At 44.0% G+C, this 19,120-nt stretch overlaps 2 protein-coding genes across 2 annotated transcripts; one reads left to right on the forward strand and one right to left on the reverse strand.

The window, feature by feature from the left end:
* Positions 1-433: 433 nt before the first annotated feature.
* Positions 434-14,938, forward strand: MONOS_1902fu1903 (uncharacterized protein; the record flags this gene model as incomplete). The annotated part of the gene is made up of 5 exons (XM_067871785.1): positions 434-488; positions 550-12,679; positions 12,835-13,073; positions 13,199-14,218; positions 14,354-14,938. 5 exons carry the CDS (start codon positions 434-436, stop codon positions 14,455-14,457), a joined length of 13,548 nt encoding a protein of 4,515 aa, XP_067721664.1. The 3' UTR covers positions 14,458-14,938.
* Positions 14,939-15,066: 128 nt separating this feature from the next.
* MONOS_1904 (TFIIH basal transcription factor complex helicase XPD subunit) lies at positions 15,067-19,107 on the reverse strand (the record flags this gene model as incomplete). The annotated part of the gene is made up of 7 exons (XM_067871786.1): positions 15,067-16,077; positions 16,231-16,519; positions 16,649-16,777; positions 16,966-17,115; positions 17,311-17,981; positions 18,093-19,009; positions 19,103-19,107. The coding sequence occupies 7 exons, from the start codon at positions 19,105-19,107 to the stop codon at positions 15,482-15,484; spliced, it is 2,757 nt and encodes a 918-aa protein (XP_067721665.1). The 3' UTR covers positions 15,067-15,481.
* Between the last annotated feature and the right edge of the window lie 13 nt (positions 19,108-19,120).

Raw genomic sequence — 19,120 nt, forward strand, 5'->3', positions numbered from 1 at the left:
TTTGTGAAAGAAAAGAAATCACTCAATTCTATGTATTGAGATGGACTTCGAAATTAAAGGGAATAATGATACATTCTGTTTAAACAACCATATTTTAACTATTCATTTCTCAATAAACTCTTTTTTTATTTAAAGGTACATGGATACGTCTCCGCAATCAGTAAGAGATGATCCCTTGCAACTTCCTTATTTATTGCTGGAGGCTAAGTTTCCACCCTTTTATCCATATTACAATTCTTCAATTGAACAAACTCGGTGCCCAACCTGCGAACAAGAATTCACATCGAAAAATTCAAGCAAAATTTGTTGCTTGTGCAATAGGCAAATTTGTGAAAAGTTTGGATCCATATCTTAAACTTTTGTATTTAAAAGGAATTTTGATGATTTTAAAATAACTTCTTTTCTCAGTTGCTTGAAGCATAGCAGCGTCCATATGGGTAAAACTTCAAATAATGTTTGTCCTACATGCTGGATTGTTTATTGTTGTGGTGTGCAGAAGCAATATTCTTTTTTATTGACAAAATCAATATTAAATTTTATTTTTTTAAGGAGCCTTTTCTCAAGTGAAGCCTCCTCAAAGAATCGCTCACATACTTGCAATTGCTCAAATGACTCAAACTTTAGAAGTCTTGTCAAATGCCATTAGAGCACTTCTTTATTTTTTCAAAGCTTCAATTTTCACGCCTGATTTATCAACTTCTTCTTTACCAAAAAGGTCTGATGCTATTGATTCACGTTCTTCAAAAGGAGCTTCTACATCGCGCTTTTCTTCGTCGCTTCCTCACGAGCAATATCTTGAATTCGAGAAGCTTCTGAATTTGTACTTTGAAGGAACACAGAAAAAGTTGCTATCGAGTAAAAATGAAATTTCAGAAAAGCAAAATGCACAAGCTGTTGTTGCAATTTTTGGAGGGACGATTGCAGGCACTGATTCGCTCACCCCGATCATTATATCTGAAGGGAAAGCGTGTTCTGGAGCACAGCCAAGCAATTCCAATAAAATTAATGGCAGTTATTCAACACTCTCAGATAATGTGATTCTCCCTCCAATAGCTCCTATTTCTTCCAGCTCAATCATCTCAGCCGAATTATCCATGGCCAAACCAAAACCTTCTTTTCCCTCTTCTTTCGACCCAGCCACGCGCAAACAGAATGCTTCTTCTTCTTTCCCCACTTCATATTCTCACGCCTTCCAACTCCAAAAAACCGCTGCTCGCCCGCCCACACCCACAACACCCGGTTTCGAGGCATCGTATCCTTCTTCATCGTCTGTGCCTCTGCAGCCATCTTCGTCTTCGTCTTCTTCTTCCTCTTCGACTCCCTTCTTCTCTCCGGCAATGGCAGCTATTTCACAGACATCTTCTGTTCTTGTCTCTAATTCTGGTCAAACATCTTCTTCTTCCTCATCTTCCTCTTCTTCCTCTTCCTTCGCAACTGGTCCAATCACTTCGCACAACAACTTCTTCTTCCGCTTCCCTCCGCCAGTCAAAAGCATCCCCCTCATTTCACAGCCTGCTCTCTCTGCCATTTCATCTGCTTCTGTTCTTCAGAGCACTTCTTCTCCATCTTCTTCCTCTTCCTCTTCCTCTTCTTCTTCCTCTTCTTCCACTTCACAATCTTCTTCTTCCTCCTCTGACCCTGCCTTCGGATCCCACAAGCTCCAGTCTGTGTTCACCAAAGAGCTTCAGTCTCTTCTCTTCCCAAACTCCAACCAGGACGTCAAGAGCGCCTACCAATCCACCGTCACCCTCCATTCAGATGCTAATAATAACACAGGGTCATCATCATCTTCTTCTTCTGTACCTCAAATGTACAGTGCACGCAGCCACACCCGCTTTGGGGAGCAGATCAGCAGCGCTAGAAAAAAAGAGTTGAACGGGAAAGAAGAAACCAACAGCGAAAGAAGCGACGGCTTCGGCCTCTTTTCAGAGCTGCTGTTCACCCGCTTCGTTTCCCTCTGCTCGTTCTGTGTGAAAAACAACGTTGAATTCTTTTCTTCTCTTCTGCTTCTTTCTCTGGCGTTCTCCTTAGCCCGACACGACGTCATCAAGGCGTTCATATCAGACGAGTGGGTGGCTGTGCGTGTGGCTCGTAAACAGACCTCGGATGCTTCTGTTATTGGCTCTCCGCACAAAACGGATGAAAATAACAGACATTATTCGATTTCTCCGTTCTTCCACATCCTCCCGTGGCTGCTGAAACAGTCAATTTATGCAGATATTTCACCTTTTTCATCATCGTCATCATCATCATCATCATCTTCTTCTTCTTCTTCCTCATCCCTTCCCACCTTCCCCTTCAACACTCTTGAGCTGTCCTATTTGTCCTCTTCCATCATCTCCGCTCTCCTCAAAGTCGCCAACGTCTCCTCCATCGCCGTCACCATCCAACAGAGCGAGGCGCTGAGCTTGCCGCAGACACACAACAAGTCCCTTTCTGCATTGTCTTCCATTCTCCACCCGTTTTTCGTGCTGGAGGCGCCGACCGCGCTGAACTTGTGCATTTTGCATTGCCTCAGGCTGCAGATTGCGCTGATGACGATGGCAAACACGATGAATGCGAATAATAATTCTTCTGCTTTTTCTGCTTTTTCTGGTTTTTCTTCTTCTTCTTCTACTTCTTCTTCTTTGGCTTCTATTATGCCTCCATCTCACCAGCATTCTCTTTCTCCTCCTGCGTTCTCGATGTATTCCATGCAACCTTCATCATCATCATCTTCTTCTTCTTCTTCTTCTTCCTCTTTTTCTTCCCTTTCAAACCCATTCTCCTCTTCTTCCTCTTCTTCCTCTTCTTCCTCCTCCTCTTTTCTTCCTCCTCTTTCCTCCTTCCTCTCTCTCTCTCCTTCCCCTTTCTTCTCCTTCATCTTCTCCAGATGCCTTGCCCGTATCACTTCAGAAATAGCCACCCCTGGTTCTTCTCTCAGTGCATTTCTTACAAACAACAGTTCGCTCTCCGTTTCTTATGTGAGGAAAATGAGTTTTCCTTTTGCCTCGTTTGTGAAGTTTTGCGAGGAGGTGTTTGTGAATGGAAGATGCGGGGTGATTGTGGGGTATAACAATAGAAGCAGTTGTGGTTGCTTTAAGGGTTATGGAGGAGGAGGAGGAGGAGGAGGAGGAGGAGGGAATTTAAATAATTCTTCTTCTTCTTCTACTTCTTCTTCTACTTCTTCTTCTTCTTCTTCTTCTTCTTCGTCTTTTCACATTTCTTCTCGTTTTATCTATTTGATGGAGCCAGATTTCATTTCTCTCTGTTATGCACTGCTTTCCTTCATCACTGAGCTTAATCGCTCTTCTTTTGATTTGTTTTCTGTTCCTGATACTTCTTCTTCTTCATTCTCTTCTTCCACCTCTTCTTCCTCCTCCTCCTCTTTCTCTTTCTCTTCCTCTTCCTCTTCCTCTTCAAACATCCCCTCCCACATTCTCCGCCTTAACTCCACTTTATCCTTGTTCCTTCCTCAGTTTCTGATTGACCTCGTTTCCTCTATCGATTCTATGATAACACTCAGCAAATGCACTTCTCATAGAAAACATTCAAGAAAAGGGAAGATGAATGTGAAAGAAGAAATTAAAGAAGAAGAAGAGGAGGAAGATAAAGATGAAGGAAGAGAAGAAGAAGAAGAATATGATGATGATGAAGTGGGGCTGTTTGCCAGTAGAGACAAGATGATAGAGAGAATTATGCAAAGAAATAAATCATCTTCATCGTTGTCATCATCATCATCATCATCTTCTTCTTCTTCTTCTTCTTCTGTTGAATGGACAATTGAAACTTCATCAAATAAGAACAATAACAACAACAATAATAATAAACCCCCAAACCAGAAAGAACACACAAAGAAATCATCATTCCATCCATCAGCTGTTTTATTCCCTCCCTTTTTGCACTTTTCTTCTCAATCCGATTTCGCTTCAATCGAAAAATTTGCATGTGCCAATCAAACTGCCTTTTATTCCCAGTCATTTTTCGATTTTGCACAGGATTCCACTGAAATAAATACAATTGACTCGTTTTTTCTCTCTTCTTTTCGAGTGAAACTTGTCTCAGACAAAGTTTATCTGCCTCTTCTTTCAACCATTGCAGACGAAGCAAACCGGCTGCTGTATTGCTTCTTCTACGATGAGCTGTTATCTCCACTGCCCCTGAGGGAGAAAGGGAAAGAAGGAGATTATTCACTCAATGGAGTTAATAGTAGATGCTCAACTGCTTCTTCTGCTACTGCTGCTTCTTCTTCTTCTTCATTAAACAAATCAGTTTCTTCCTCTTCTCTCCCTTCTTCTTCCTCTTCCTCTTCTTCCTCTTCTTCTTCCTCTTCTTCTTCCTCTTCCTCTTCCTCTTCCTCTTCCTCTTCATCCTCTCCTTCTCCTTCTCCTTCTTCTTCTTCTTCCACCCGCCTTCCTTCTCCCATCACCGACACCTCCACCTCTTTCCTCTTCTCCCCCGACATCATCGTCCCTCCTCCTTCTCCCGATTACTCTGCCTCCGTCTCTTCTCCCATCACATCTTACCCGCCTCCCTGCGACCCTCCTCCTCCTCCTTCTCTTCCTCCTTCTTTCCCTCTTTCTCATCTGCCTCCTGCCATCACAAAACTCACTGCTCGTGTTGGGATATCCATAGGCGTTGATGATGAATGTAGAAGCAGCAGTAACAATGGTGGAGTCATATTTGAGAGAGAGAGAAAGAGAAGAAGAGAGATTTCACAGCTCCACAACCGATTGATTTTTTTCTTCAGATTTTTGAACGAAGCGCTCAGCAAATCGGATGTGGCACGCAACATGGCGTATTGGATGCATATTGTTCTTTCTCTATTCTCACTCATCTTTCCTTCTTTGTTTTTGAGAGAGAATTTAGTCATATGCAATAATAATAATAACAACAATGGTGGTGATTGTGGTGGAGAAGGAAGAGGAAGAGAAGGAGATGGCATTTATTCCCTCACATTAGCCAGCAAAGCTCAATATGATTCACAAAGAGGTCTGTTTAATCTTCCTCTTTCGTCTCTCCTGCAGAAGTTTCACTCACAAAACGGATTTTCTATTCAACAAAGAACGAATGAAACAGAAATCGCATTCGAAAGAGAAAACGAAATTAAAAGCAATTCGTTTTTCCCTTCCTTTTTCACTAATTGTGCAAAAGAATGCGAAAATAATGAGTCTTTTCATTTGAATAACATTTCTTCTTCTGTTTTGTTCACTCTTCCCACAGACGCCCCTGCTCTTTCATTTGGCCCCACAAAATGTTGTTCTTCAGAAACTTTGCATCTTCCAGTGCAATTCACACCTTTGGATGACGATGATGGAGAAGGAGAAGAAGAAGAAGAGAATCTTGAAGAGAAAGATCAGAATGCGTTTGTTTCAACCTCTTCTTCTTCTCTTACTTCTTCTTCTTCTTCTTTCCATCTCCCCGAGTTAATACCCCCCGACTCCTCTTCCCCTCTCCCTCCCGTCTTCATCCGCGAAGCAGGTCTTCTTCTGAAGCGCCTTCTTCTCCTTCCAGACATCCAAAGCAACCTCTCCATGTTCCTCTTGAAGTACATCACACTCAACATCATCGACCGCTCGGGTTTGTGGGGCAACACAAAAGATGCAGATGAATTGGAGGAGGAAGACGAGGCAAAGTGGAAGAGGCTGAAGGAAGAGCCGGAACCGACGCCGTTTTGGGTGTATGCAGAGAAGACGTCGAAGATGCTGGTAGAGAGAAGAGGAAAGGGAGAAGGAGAGGACGGAGAAATAGAAAAATCCGGAGAAATTGGAGAAGGAAAAGAAGAAGGCAGTTCATCTTCTTCTGTGCGTATGATAGATGGTACACTTGGTTTCACTTCTCCTTCTGTTCTTTCTTCATTCGCAAAAGTGAACACTTCCAATCCTCAAGCTTCAAAGCCATGCTCTTTACTAATATGTGCTTCGACTCCATCGTTAGCATCATTATCACCTTCATCATCATCGTCATCATCATCTTCTTCTTTATCAATCGAAGATGATTCAATAACCGAATTCCGCACAGCCGAAGACTCAGAAGCAGCTCTTCTGCAGCGTCTGGCATTGAACGAACTTGACTCCCGTCTCTCAGATGCAGAACGAAGGTGGATTTATCACTCCAACTTAACCTCTGCACTTGGGTGTTCTGCACTTCCTGTTGTGTCACCTTCTTCTCTTCTCATTCCGGGCACCCAAATCCACTCATTTCCTGCGCCTTCTGTCTCCTTCTCTCTATTTCCCCCCACCGCCTCTCCAGCGCGTGTGCGAAAGGTGATATTTGACGAAGTGATCAGTGTTGTGTTCCACAGAGCAGAGAAGAGAAGGGCAGAGCTGATTGAGCTGATGAACTTCCTGTTTGTGGAGTCGCTGCAGAGAGTAGAGCAGACACAGCCAATGAAAGGGTATGCCGTGATGTGTGTGCTAAAGGCAATCCTGTCAGAAAGAGAAAGATTAAAACAGTTTGTGACCCTCCACGTTCGCAGCTGTCTTTTTCTCATCTGCACATTCTGTGGGAACAGCAACAGCCACCTCAGCTCTGCTGCCACAGACGTCCTTGCCTCTTTCTTCAGCGGCGGCGACAGCATCGACGACCCTGACATCACAGGAGCGAAATGGGCAAAAGAATGCTTGCGCATCAGCTCCCCCACTGTCCAGCACGCTGCTTTGCTCGCCCTCAACCGCCTGGCTGAAACACACCCGCCCTCAAAGTACTTCGACTTGTGGAACCCGATCTTTCCTGAGCTGCTGAATGCAGAGCAGATGAAGAGGTACTGCGAGGTCGACCGCTCGCTCGCTGCCTCGCTTGTCGCGCTGTTTGCGTCGTCTGCCGTCAGCTTTGAGCACATCTCAGTTGCAATGCCTCGCATGCTCCCTTTATTGGGCATCCCAAACACAGCTCTTCAGACAACTGTCCTGCAGATCCTGTTGGAGGCAGCGAAGAGGGGAGAAAGCGAGCGTCTGTCGTTAGATTCCCTCAGAGCCATCGAGTGGGCGTCGGCAGGGCTGAGATCTGTTCCCGATGAGCTTATCTTTGGCGCCCTGCAGTTCTTTGTGGTGATGCTGGGCACGATACACAACCGGCCTGATGCTGACAGCGCCATCACTTCTATCACAAGAAGGAGGGAATATAATGGAGTGCGCTTTGGCTGCCCCTGCGAAATGCTGGCGGTGAAGATGTACTCGTTCACGTTCGAGTCGATGCTGAAGCTGATCAACCCGCTCACACACACGCCACGCACAGTCTCTTTGGCTGTCGCTTGCATTTCGGCCTTTGCTGAACTGGGATTTGGGGCAGAGGACGTGATGGAAGACAGGATTGCGCTGCAGCTGTATCAGAAACCGGAGGAAAGGGCGTCGTTTTTCTTTTCTCCGGCTTCTTCTCCTGGTGGGAGCGGGAGTGGAAGTGGAAGAATCGCATCAGCAGCAAATGCAATGGAAGCAATGTATTCTTCTTCTTCCTCTCCCTTTTACTCCCCCTCTTCATATTCCTCTTCCGACCAAAAACTCCCCTTCGACTCCGGCACCTGCTTCATCCGCCTTCTCATTTCCCTCTTTTTCACCAAGTTCCCTTCCCTCACCTCTCTCTCTTCCCTCTCCTCCACCAGCCCCAACGCCTACCTCCGCCTCTACCCAACCCCTCCTCTCGTCCACGCCTCCCGCGCCTTAACCCACTTTGCCAAGCAAGACAGACGCATAGCACATTCTTTGTCTTCTATCAGAATCAGTTTCCCCTCCTGGCCTTCCACACATATCTTGCTCTCTTCTGTTGTTCCGCAGCTGCTGGAGACGATGGAGGGAATTAACTTGGCGAATGTGCTGAGGTTTGTGGCGGTTGTGTGTGAGATTAGCAGGGCTTTTAGAAAGCAGCTGGTGGAGATGGATATCTTTGGAATTGTGCTGAAGATGATTCGAATGGGAGGAGAGGCGTTTGTGAGGAAGAGGAAAGAGGAAGGAGAAGAAGAAGGAAGCAACAAAGAAGTGGATGATAATAATAAAGAAGGTGATATAAGAGAAACTTCCGTAGATTCAGATAGAAAGCACGTATTCAGCCCAAGTCCGCTATCTCCTTCGAATTTTGCTCAAAACAATGCAACTTCAGAAAATAATCCCTTCATCGCCCCGATCGCTTCCCCAACGCCTCCAGAACTAATTCCTGCAGACATCAAAAGCAGCCTAAATAGGAAGCATATAACACCGCTGGATTCTGAAGAGGCAGAAAATGAAGAGGATGAAGAAGATAATGACAACGATAATGATGAAGGTAGTTCAAACGAAAGAGAAGAAAGAGATGATATTGAAATTGAAAATGAGGGAGAAAGAGAAAGAAGTTTAGAAGAAGAAGAAGAAGTTGAGAATATCAGCAGACAAAGCAGAAGAGGAGAAAGAAGAGAGGAAAGAAGAGCGATCACTGCCGCATCGCGGAATTCTCGTCGGAGTGTGCAGACAGCCAACCGATCAGTCGATGCGTTCTCAACAGCCTCAGCTGCTGCTGGCACACTCAATGCCTCATTCTCTGCTGCTTCCTCTTCTGCTTCAACTTCATCATCATCTTCTTCTTCTTCTCTCTCCTCTTCTTCCTCTTCTCCTTCATTGCTTTCGTCCTCCTCTTCTTCATCTTCTATAACCCCACAAACTTCTTCTTGTTCTTCCACAAAGAAAGTTGAGCTTAAACTGACAAAAACATACCGCCCGCCTCGTCCCGAGCTCTTCTTCCTCAAAACATCCAAGTGGATTGACTATTATCTCATAAGACTGCTGGAAAGCCTAATCGACAACGATACTTTTGACAAGCTTGTCAATTTCAAAGAGAAAAATTCTCCTTCTGGTTCTTCTGCTTCTGCTTCTGCTTCTTCTTCTTCTTCTTCAATGAACAACACAGCACAAAACTTTGGTGAGTCTGGCTCTGCTGTAGAATATGTGCTTTCTGAAGAGTTTCCTCATTTCTGGATAATCAAGCAAGGAATGCGCAGCCCAGTAGCGATGATACAGAGAGCCACCCAAAGACTGCTTGTGAAATTGTGTCTGGTCGCATTTGTGAAAGATGTTTCGAATAAAAAATTAGAATTTAATTCTTCTTCTTCTTCTGCCTTCTCCCAAACCTCCTCTCAACCTTCCACCCAGACCCCTTCTGACACCAAAACAAGTCCTTCCTCTTCTTTCTTCAGTGACCCATCCACCCGCCGCACATTCTACTCGTATCTCTTCATGCTCCGTGACCAGCGCGGCTCCCTCGCCATCTCCGCTCAGTCAAACAGCCAAGCACAGCTTCCACAGCTCAATCAAATGACACAAACGACACAAGTTAATCATCTTAATCAACCGAATCAGTTTTCTCAATCCAATCAGCTCAATCAATCTAGTCAATACACTCCTCTTACTCAATTCACACCTCAAACACAGAACGCGACTGCAGCTGATGGCTCCCTCATCCCCAGTGCTCCCATTCCCGATGGCGGTCGCATCTACCTCGAGTCCTTCCCTCTCCTCCCTCCCACAAAATCCCCCTTCGACTGCCTCCCTCCTTCTGCAAACATCTCATACACTCTGAGAGACACATGCCACAAGCTGGGTGAGGCGCTGGCTGAGCACTTGAATGCCATTTATTCCCTCTGTTCTCGCTTCATCGGTGCTGGCAGCGCCCCCTCGGGTGTAGCGATGGAAGCAGCGCAGACAGAAATTTCCTCGTTCTGCGAGCAGGAGAATTCGCTCCGCCTGTCAATCAGCCAGCTCATGAGCAGAACTGGCACACAGGGAAGCATCAACGCAGCTGCTATGGCTGCTTCTTCTTCTTCTTCTTCGGCATCTGTTTCTTCTTCTTCTATTTCTCCGAGAGGCGGAGTATCTTCCGTGCTGGGTGCAGGTGACGGTGCACAATGGATCCTCCGGCGCGAAGAGCTGGCAGAGGCGCTTATTCTGGTGCCTAACATTATGTCTGCCCTCTCCCAGCTGCTTCTGTCTCCTCTCTGTTCCATCCGCTTCCGCGTCGAAATCGCAAAGTTGGTGTTTATTCTGACAGAGAAATCAGATTTTGGGCGGCGTAGTGTGGAAGAGTACTGTCTGAGGATGATCTGCTGTGCGTCTGACATCTTCAACATCAACAGCCCCGCCACGTCTGCCTACCAGGCGATCCGCATTCCCCCCGCCAGCAACATGCCGCTCTATCAGATGCTGTACGACTCGGTGCACCGCATCGACTCAGACGCTGATGCTGGCAATCTCTCAGGCGCAAGACAAACACAGTCAGTGGCTCAGCTGCTGATCTCGCTGAAGAGGCACGCTGCTTCCACAAGGCAGGCCATCGCAGCGAAGATGAGAGAGGCGGCTGAGGCGCAGAATCCGAAGAGAAGAGAAGACGCGAAGGAGAGCGGGGGCGCGTCGTCTTCTGCAGATAAAATGAAAGGCAGCTCATCAACAATGAACTCATCATCATCAGCATCAGCATTAGCAATCCCCAATGCCTCCTCCCTCACCCCATTCCCTGTATGCATTCCTCCTCCGTGTCTGCTGGACCGCCCTCCTCCTCCTTACAACCCATCCACCACGCTCTCCTTCGTGTGCCAGCTGATCTGCCTCAACTATCTTTCAGGGAGAGGCGCCTTCGTGAGAGGTGAATGCTCCTTCGGCGGCATCGTGTTTCGCTCGCAGACAGCAAAACTGGCGCTGATGGTGAAAGTGTTTGCCGGCGCGTCCTTTTTGAACACATCCCTACGCACTGCCCCTCTGCTCCACACGTGCCACGATGCGGGGCTTGAGTCTGGCTCCTTTCTGGTCGCTCTCTCCTGCCTCGCCTCTCTCGCCAAGCGCGGGTACTCATTCGTCCAAGTGCGCGAGGCAAAAATATTTCCCCTTCTTGTTGCCATGCTCCGCCTCCCTTCATTACCTGCAGCACTGCCGGCATCAATTGCCAAACAGGCTGCATTTCAGATGCCCTACCCGATGGTTGTACCCACACACGAGCGCTGCTTCCTAGCGGCGGTGTGCATCGGCCACTTCTGCCTCCTCGACGCTGCAAATGCGAAGTGCGTGGCCGCTAACCCTTTCTTCTTCCACAACATCCTCCACATTTTGGCTGTCCCGGCCTCTTCTCTTGCTTACTTTGCTGTTCCCACCTCAGTCCGCACAGCGCTTCTGTTTGCGCTCCATTCGGTCTGCTCCATCGACACCTCTGCAGCAATGATGATGATGAGGGCGGTGCCAATGGCAAAGACGATATTGCACAGCTGCTTGTTCACGGCAGCTCAGCACGAGATGGCAATTATGGGAGATGCGATGCTGCAGACGGGAAATCAGATGGAGATGCTGCAGCCTTCATCATCATCATCATCTTCTTCTTCTTCTTCTTCTTCTTCAGTCCAGCAAGGCACATTGAAATCTGGCAGCTCATTCTGGTTTGACAGATTAGGGCTGCTTGTGAAGGGTGAGATGCCATCGCCGTTTCAGCCAATTGCGAGAGCATACGCGCTTCGTGTGCTGACTCTTGCAATGCTTGCTTCTGATGCTCAGCTTTCATATGGCAAGCAAACGAGGTCGAATAACTGTTTAGGTCAATCATCGAATGCGAATGTTGAAAGGGATAATGAAATGGCTCAGAGAATGGAATCTACTCAACAAACAGAAAGAGCTAGTGTTTCAGCTGTTGCTAGCTCTGCCTCTTTTCCAATTGTGCAAGGGATTTCATCATACAAATCATCTTCTCAGCTTCCTCTGCTTTCATTTCCAGAAATTGTCGATATGTTTCCGCTCAAAACACAGCCGCCGGCTCCTCAGCAGGCAATATTACCTCCATCGCCTCTATTCAACTCCCCTCATTTAGACTTCTTCACATACCCTCGTGTGTTGCACAGAACACTTTCGTTGTTCAACACAACTGGCAACAAAAACACGAAACAGCTGTTGAAAGCAGCAAATGTGTTCCTTCGCTTGTCTTTCACTCGAATTCTGTCAGAAAACATGTCAAAAGCAATTCTTGAGTTTCCAGATACAAGCACAGAAAAATCATCGACTCCGCAATTACAACAACCCCAACCATCATCAACAGCATGCTATGCATCGCTTCCTGGCTTCTGGCCACGTGAGTCTCTTCCCCACACGATGTTCATTCCCGAAGATCGTTTCCAGTCATTTATCAGCAAGTTGGATACGCCTTCATCTTCTTTGACACAAAATGAGCTTGGAACACTTCCTCAGCACACGCCGAACACAATGTATCCTATTTTGAGTACAATCAGTGTAAATAGCATGAATACGGGTGGGAAAGAGGAAGGGCTGAAGAGAGAGATGAAGATGTTGAACAGCAGCGAGCAGCAAAAATGGCTGAGTAAACACGCAAGAGAGTACAAGTCATATACGTGGTTCTTTGACAAGTGGATGGAGAAAGTGCGAACGGGGAAACAGACGAAGGAGAGTGACGAAGGGTGCTGGAACATCCTGTACCGCCTGGCGCTGGACACGAAAGAGAGCGAGATGCTACGGAGCCTTCTCGACATCGCCCAGCGCCCATCCGCTCTGAATGAAGACAACAGTGCAAGCAGCGGACTGAGGAATGGCATAGAACTGTTAGCTCAGGTGGTGGGGACTGCAGGGGCAGCAGAGGAGATTGTGGCGATGGGGTCGTATGTGATGGTGAACTATTGTGAAGGGCTGGGGAAGAAAGAATTCACGATCGTTACACATGATGGATACAAATATGAGAGTCGAACTGATTGGTATGATGAAGATTATCAATTCTTTTTATTCAAAAGTTAACTTCTTTTATTTCTTGAAATAAATATTCTATTTTGTGAATTCAAACATTATCCTAATTTGAAAAATCAATTTAATTATTTTTTTTCAATATTCCAACACCATTGAATTTTCTTAGCCATCGGAAGAAGATCTCCCAATATTCTATGGTCAAGCTGTTCAACCTGATGGCAACTCCCACGCCTGTTCTTCGACTGAATGCATCACGATGCATTCTCGCTCTGACTGACCATTCATTGGGGATGCATGCACTGCATGATGAGGGTAACCTCACAACAGTTTTGTATTCAATTGAGAATGATGATGGAGAAACGCTGGACAACTCTGTGTGGATTATCGCGAATGCTGCGAAGAATAGTTTGAAGATTTTATGATTATTGAAGAAATGTTAATAAATAATAATAATAATAATAATTTCATGCAATTTTTATTTGTTATTTGTGTTTTTTTTTTAACTGATATTTGAATTCTTTCATTTTAAGGTGATATTGTAAAAGACATGTTGTATCAACTTGCAGCTGTGCGAGTTCTTCTCCGCCTTTTGACTCCATTCACTCCATCATCAGATCACTTTTCAACTTCATTAGAATCACCAACACAATCGCACACTCCGTCATTCCGAGTAGCCTCATTATCCTCTTCTTCCTCTTCCTCTTCCTCTTCCTTCTCCTCTCCTCCACACATCTCCATCGACACTTTGAAATATCTCATTCCTTCAGTTACATGTGCACTGTCCAACCTTGTTTTGAAGCATCATGGCCACAGCCGAGAATTCCTCGAAGCACAAGGCGTTCCCACGCTGCTTGCTGTTCTGAGCAGCCCAGCTGTCTGCGATGCAGCAAGCGCTGTTTACATCCTCAGCACATTCCACTCTGTTCTCAAGCTGCTCCCAGAGTCCATTGTGCACTTTCAGAAAGGGCTACAGACGAGAGAAGGAAGAAGGGAGTTCTGCGATATTGTGAGAGGTGTTTGTGGGATTGCTGTATCAGCCTATCCACTGGGAGCACAACGCGGTGGAGAAGCTGATGAAAGGCTGAAAGTGGTGCTTGGGCGGTGCAAGGCGTTTGAGGAGATGAAGAGAGAGTTTGAGCGGATGGCGATTCCCTCGGAGAAAGAGATTGAATGGGAGATTGCATCGAGGAAAGAGACGACGGTGTGGAGGAGAGTGAGAGACGGATGGACACGCGAGACAGAGCCAGGTGCAAAGAGAGAGGCCAAAGAGAAGCAGAAGAAAGGAGGGAAGCAGAAGGGGTGGAACGAGGCAGGTGAGATGTGCCAGCTTTATGCAGATGACAACTCACCTGTGTCGCTGTTGATTTCGGCAGACTCGTTTGATCAGAGCGAATTCACAGAAGAGAACGAATTGAAGGCTGAGGGGCTGTTTCGGCCTCTTCGAAGATCCAATGGAAAGCTAAGAACGTGCTTCAGTGCAGAGCAGGCGATTGTGCAACTTGCGGGAGAGGTTTTGGCAGCTGCCGTGCCAATCAACGTGAAACTATGTTGTGTGTTCATTTTTTTTTTATATTTTATTTATTTATTTAATTACAATATATTTTCAATGAAAATTATGAAATTCTATGTGATTGTTTATATGCATTGTTTGAATGCTTCGAAATATTGCCTTCTTTATTATTCAGATTCGCAAAAGGCATATGCAGATATTGTTCCAGTGATTACTGTATCGCACGATGGTGAAGAACTGCCAAAGGCTCGCCGTGCTACTTATCATCCTTTTAGATGAAATTATAATCCTTTTTTTAAAAAAATTTTTATACTATTGCGTATTATTTGTGTGTTTTTGTTTGAGTGGAGAAAGTTGTTAAATAGAATTAATTTATTTATTTTTTAATTATTATTATTTATTTTTTCAACCGGCACTCATAATTTTTTCTTCTTCTGCTACGTTTTGCAGCCAAAAAAATAGTTATTCTTCGATTGTGAATCGATTTTTTTTTTCTTATTATATTTTGAGCTTTTAAGTTGTATTGAAATTTTTCCTTTGAGTCATCTTATTTGAATTGTTTTATCAGTTTTATTTATCGAATTTAAATTAAACAACTTTTTTTTTTTTCAAAATTTCTAAATATTTTTTTTTTTTCTTGTTGACACTATAATTTTATATGTGTGTATATTATGTTTATAAAGAAATTCTTTTATTTCATGTGCTTTGTCCATTTCATTAGTTTTAAGCAAAAATAACAAAAGAGACAGTTGCAGAGCAATTTTAAAATACTTTGTTTTCTGAATTGGAAGATGGAAAAACAACTTTGAGGTGTATTTTCAAATGCCTTTGGAGCCTTCCTCGTGCACTAATGAAAAATCCACACAAATTTACAAAAATAAATTTCTTTTTCTTTTTTTTTTTTCTTTTTCTTTTTTTTTCTTTCTTTTTTTTTTTGAAAAAATAAATATCTCCAAAAGCTTTTCGCTTTGTTATGTTCTGATGAAATGAAATTAAAAGTATTCATTTCAAGAAAATTATAATACACTTATTTTAGCAATTTTTCATCAAAATAATAAAGTCGTCAAAAAGCATTTCTTTCAATAATCCCACAATGATAGCTTCTTGAAGAATGAAGAATGAAATCTCTCATTCTATTTCTTCGCACAAATCATTGCCAAAGCGCAATTTCTCTTATTTTAAATTCAACGTCTTTCCAAATCTATCTGTTTTGGAAGGATATGAAAAGCTGATGATTATCATGTGGAAATCTATCCCAAGCCAAAGTTGAACATTTAATAATCATTAAAACTTATTGATGCAATCAACTTCCTGACAGCATCACATTTGATTGCTCCATCTTAACTTCATCTAATTGAGGCTCCAAATCCATATCAAATGAACGAAGCTCTTCTTTAACCTCGTCTTTGACCTTTCTTTCATCTTTCTCTGAAAGCGATGAATATGACGATGATAATAATGGTGCAGGTGCGGTTGAAAAAGATGCTTGTTCTGCTATCTGCGCCGAGTTCAACTCTGAGAATGTAGATTCTTGTCCAACAGAAGCAGAAGATGCAGATGCTGATGCTGATGCTGATGCTGATGCTGATGCTGATGATACAGCAACAGCAGCAGCATACTTTTCCGGCAAAAGAGGTTCCCTCTTCTTCTCTTCTGTTCCCAGGGCCACTCTCTTCCTCTCTGCCTCTCTCTCTTCCTCTGCACGTGCCACATGGCTGCTGTCCCACAGCGAATGCCCAAGCTGTGCTGAAAACGGCACCGTCTGTGCCATCTCCCGCAGAAAGGGCATAATTGCGACAGACGCAGCCTCCGTAGACAGGTTTGTGTGCGCAGACGAAAGAGCAGCTGAAATCCACTTCGGAAACTTTGCTCTTTTGTCCTTCAGAGAAAACCTTTTGTCTGAAGAGGAAAAGGAAATATGCATAAATGAGTATATGTTTTCATAGTGAAACATAATTTTGATCAAATAATCAAAAGGAAAAACGAAATCAATGGTTTTTTTCAAATTTTGAAAAAAAAAATTATTTTCTCCAATAATAATTCCCATCAAACCTGCAAAAATCATAATTCCGTAGTCATCCTTCGATCTCAGCACTCTTCCAACGCACTGTGCAGTGCTTCTCATCGCATCGAAGTTCAGCCACTCGCTTTCTGACACCCCAAAATGGAGTCTGGTGTATTCCAATCGAGCTTTCAGTGAATGTGATTCAGCTGTGTTTATGAAAGGGATCCCAAACACAATCACACAGCGTCCGTAGTGCCCTTCAAAGCAGTCGATACCTTCGCTCACTTTGCCTCGCGAAACACACAAGAAGACTCCGCCTCGGCCACTGTCACAGGCCTATGGGAAACATTGAGCGTTGAATTGTGTCAAAATCGAAATGAAGAATAAGAAAATAAAAGAATATTAAAAGCAAATAAATATTTTAAATTATTAATTTAGAAAAGAAAACAACGAGAAAGCTCAAACCAGTCTGTAATTTGTAAGTGCAACGCCTGTTTCCACAGCATTTGGCGTTTCCACAAATATCAGCTTGTTTTGGTAGATTTGGTTCAGAAGGTTCATTTCACTCCAACTGCTGACAATATCTCCCAGATACTAAGAACACGAAAAGAAATCAGATTTAAAAGAAGATAAAATTATAAAAACACACAAATAAATAAATAATAACGCAAAACTCTCAATTTTTTTTTTTTTGAAAAGAAAATAGTTTTAATGATAACAATGTTAAAACTCATCAAAAAAACTATCAAAACTAATACATCATCTTATCTCATCAATCACACCTTGTATGAAGGGAAAAAGGCCACAATTCCATCGGGCACAATGCTGCTCAGTGTCACAAGAAGAGACCCAAAGTTTCTGACAACAGAATAATCGTGTCTCACTTCGAACTTGGTGGACATGGGCAGCTGATCTGATCCTCTTGTTACAATCTTGAAAAAAAGTATTGGATAAAGAGTTTGAAAAATGAGAAAAAGATAGATGGAAAGAATACATGAACATATAAAATAATTTTAAATATTCAGATAACTTGTATTTTTTTTAAAATCAAATTGTACTGCAACAAAACTCTCAATTCATTTAGGTTTCCCTTCCCTCCCCACACAAAAATTGTTAACATAACACACCAAAGGCAACGCACACTGCCTCGACAGCGACAACGAGTAGCTTTCAACCAGTGTGGGTGTTATGCCTAGCAGCGTTGGATACATCGACAGCGGAGAAAGAGTGCCGCTTGTGATGATCACTGTGTCTGCCCCTTCCACCACAGGCGCCATCACCAGCCGCGGATCATGGCAGCATAGCCGAAGAACTGCTCCATATTCTCCATGGCTGGCTGTGGGGATGGATTGTCCAGATGGAAAAGCAGAAGCAGAGGGAATAGAGGAAGATGAAGGCGAAGAAGAAGAAGAAGAAGAAGGCATCAGCAATGAGCTTCCAAATGGTCTCAATTTCCCGCAGCCTTCCATCACAACCGAGAACCCGTCCTTGTATGTGGCGACCATCACGCCGAACTGGCACAGGCGCTGTAGCGAAGCAAAGCGGATGATCTGTTTCACTTCGAGTGTCGCTAGAAGACTTTGCAGCCGATCACATAAATGCAGCAAAGGAGCGGTGTCAGTGATCTGCGCGGTCTCAGCGAGGGTAAACAGGAAATACGATGGAGATTCGACAAATGGAGTGTCTTGCTTGAAACGATAGCGCACAAATGCCAGCCAGCGCCGAAGGAAGGCGAGGAAATGCTCTGCCCGTCGAATGCTGCCGGGAATCGCAGCTGAAATAATATCCTTCGAAAGCACTTGGATGATGCGAATATTGAACGTTGAATTTTTAAAAATAAATGCAAATTGATAAAAAGCATATGATAAGCAATAATATTTAATTTAAAAAAGAAAATACAAATATAAACCAGGTGGTCCAATAAGTGCATCTCCTCCTCTTTGCTGGATGTCTTTTGAAATTTCTTCTCTCATTTGCTGATAATCATCTCTCAGCCTTGCTGTTGCTGTGTGTCTTTCCCTCTTTAGCAGCACAATCAATTCTTCAATCCTTTTCTCGCACTCATCCACGTCATTCTTCGTCAACTCCACAGAAAGTGAGTCGATGCAGGTGTTATCGATGTTGTGCGCCTCATCGAACACAACAATATCACGCCTTTGAGTTTGAAGACCCACAACTTCACTGATTTTTGGATCGAGAAGGTATTGATAGCATCCGACAATCACATTACAGCGAGAAACTCCAACTCGTGCTGTGTGATAAGGACAAACTCCGTTCGCCTTTCCCTCGTTTCGCAGATCACTCAGGGAATGTGCTCCAAGTCCAAGAAGCGTTTCAGGTACGTGCGATTCAAAGGCTTCGTAGAAAGGGCATGTTTCGATGTCTGGTGTCTCAACAGCCTTCTCTCGGACCCATCTAGCAGTTAAATCACGGCACGCGCTATCACATTCAGCTCCTGACGGCATGCAAGCTACTTTTGGATTTATGCACAAGTTGAAACGAGAAGATATTCCAATGCTCTGTATTGGGGTTGTTTCAGCATTATGCTCCTGAATAGTCGCTACAACGCGTCTGATTTCTGCGTGAACTTTTTGAGTCTCAGAAACAGTTCTTGTAAGATATATTAGCCGCCTTTTCTCGGAACATGTTTGAAAATGAGACAAAATTAACGAAATAAGAGCAATTGTTTTTCCAGTCCCACTTGGCATCTCAAGAATACAATGACCAGTTCGATCTAAAACGCCTTTTAAATCTCGCATATATCGGTATTGCTCCGGATAAATATGAGAGTATGGAAAGAAAACAGGAAGGCCATCGATATATATTCTTTAAAAAATAGAAGATTCATTGTTGTAAACAATTGCATGTCCATGTTATAGCAATATAGGTATTAAACATATTCATTTAAAGTAATCAAACTTCATTATTTTATATTAA

Source organism: Monocercomonoides exilis (genome assembly GCF_001643675.1).
Source record: "Monocercomonoides exilis strain PA203 chromosome Unknown scaffold46-794033, whole genome shotgun sequence".
NCBI lineage: Eukaryota > Preaxostyla > Oxymonadida > Polymastigidae > Monocercomonoides > Monocercomonoides exilis.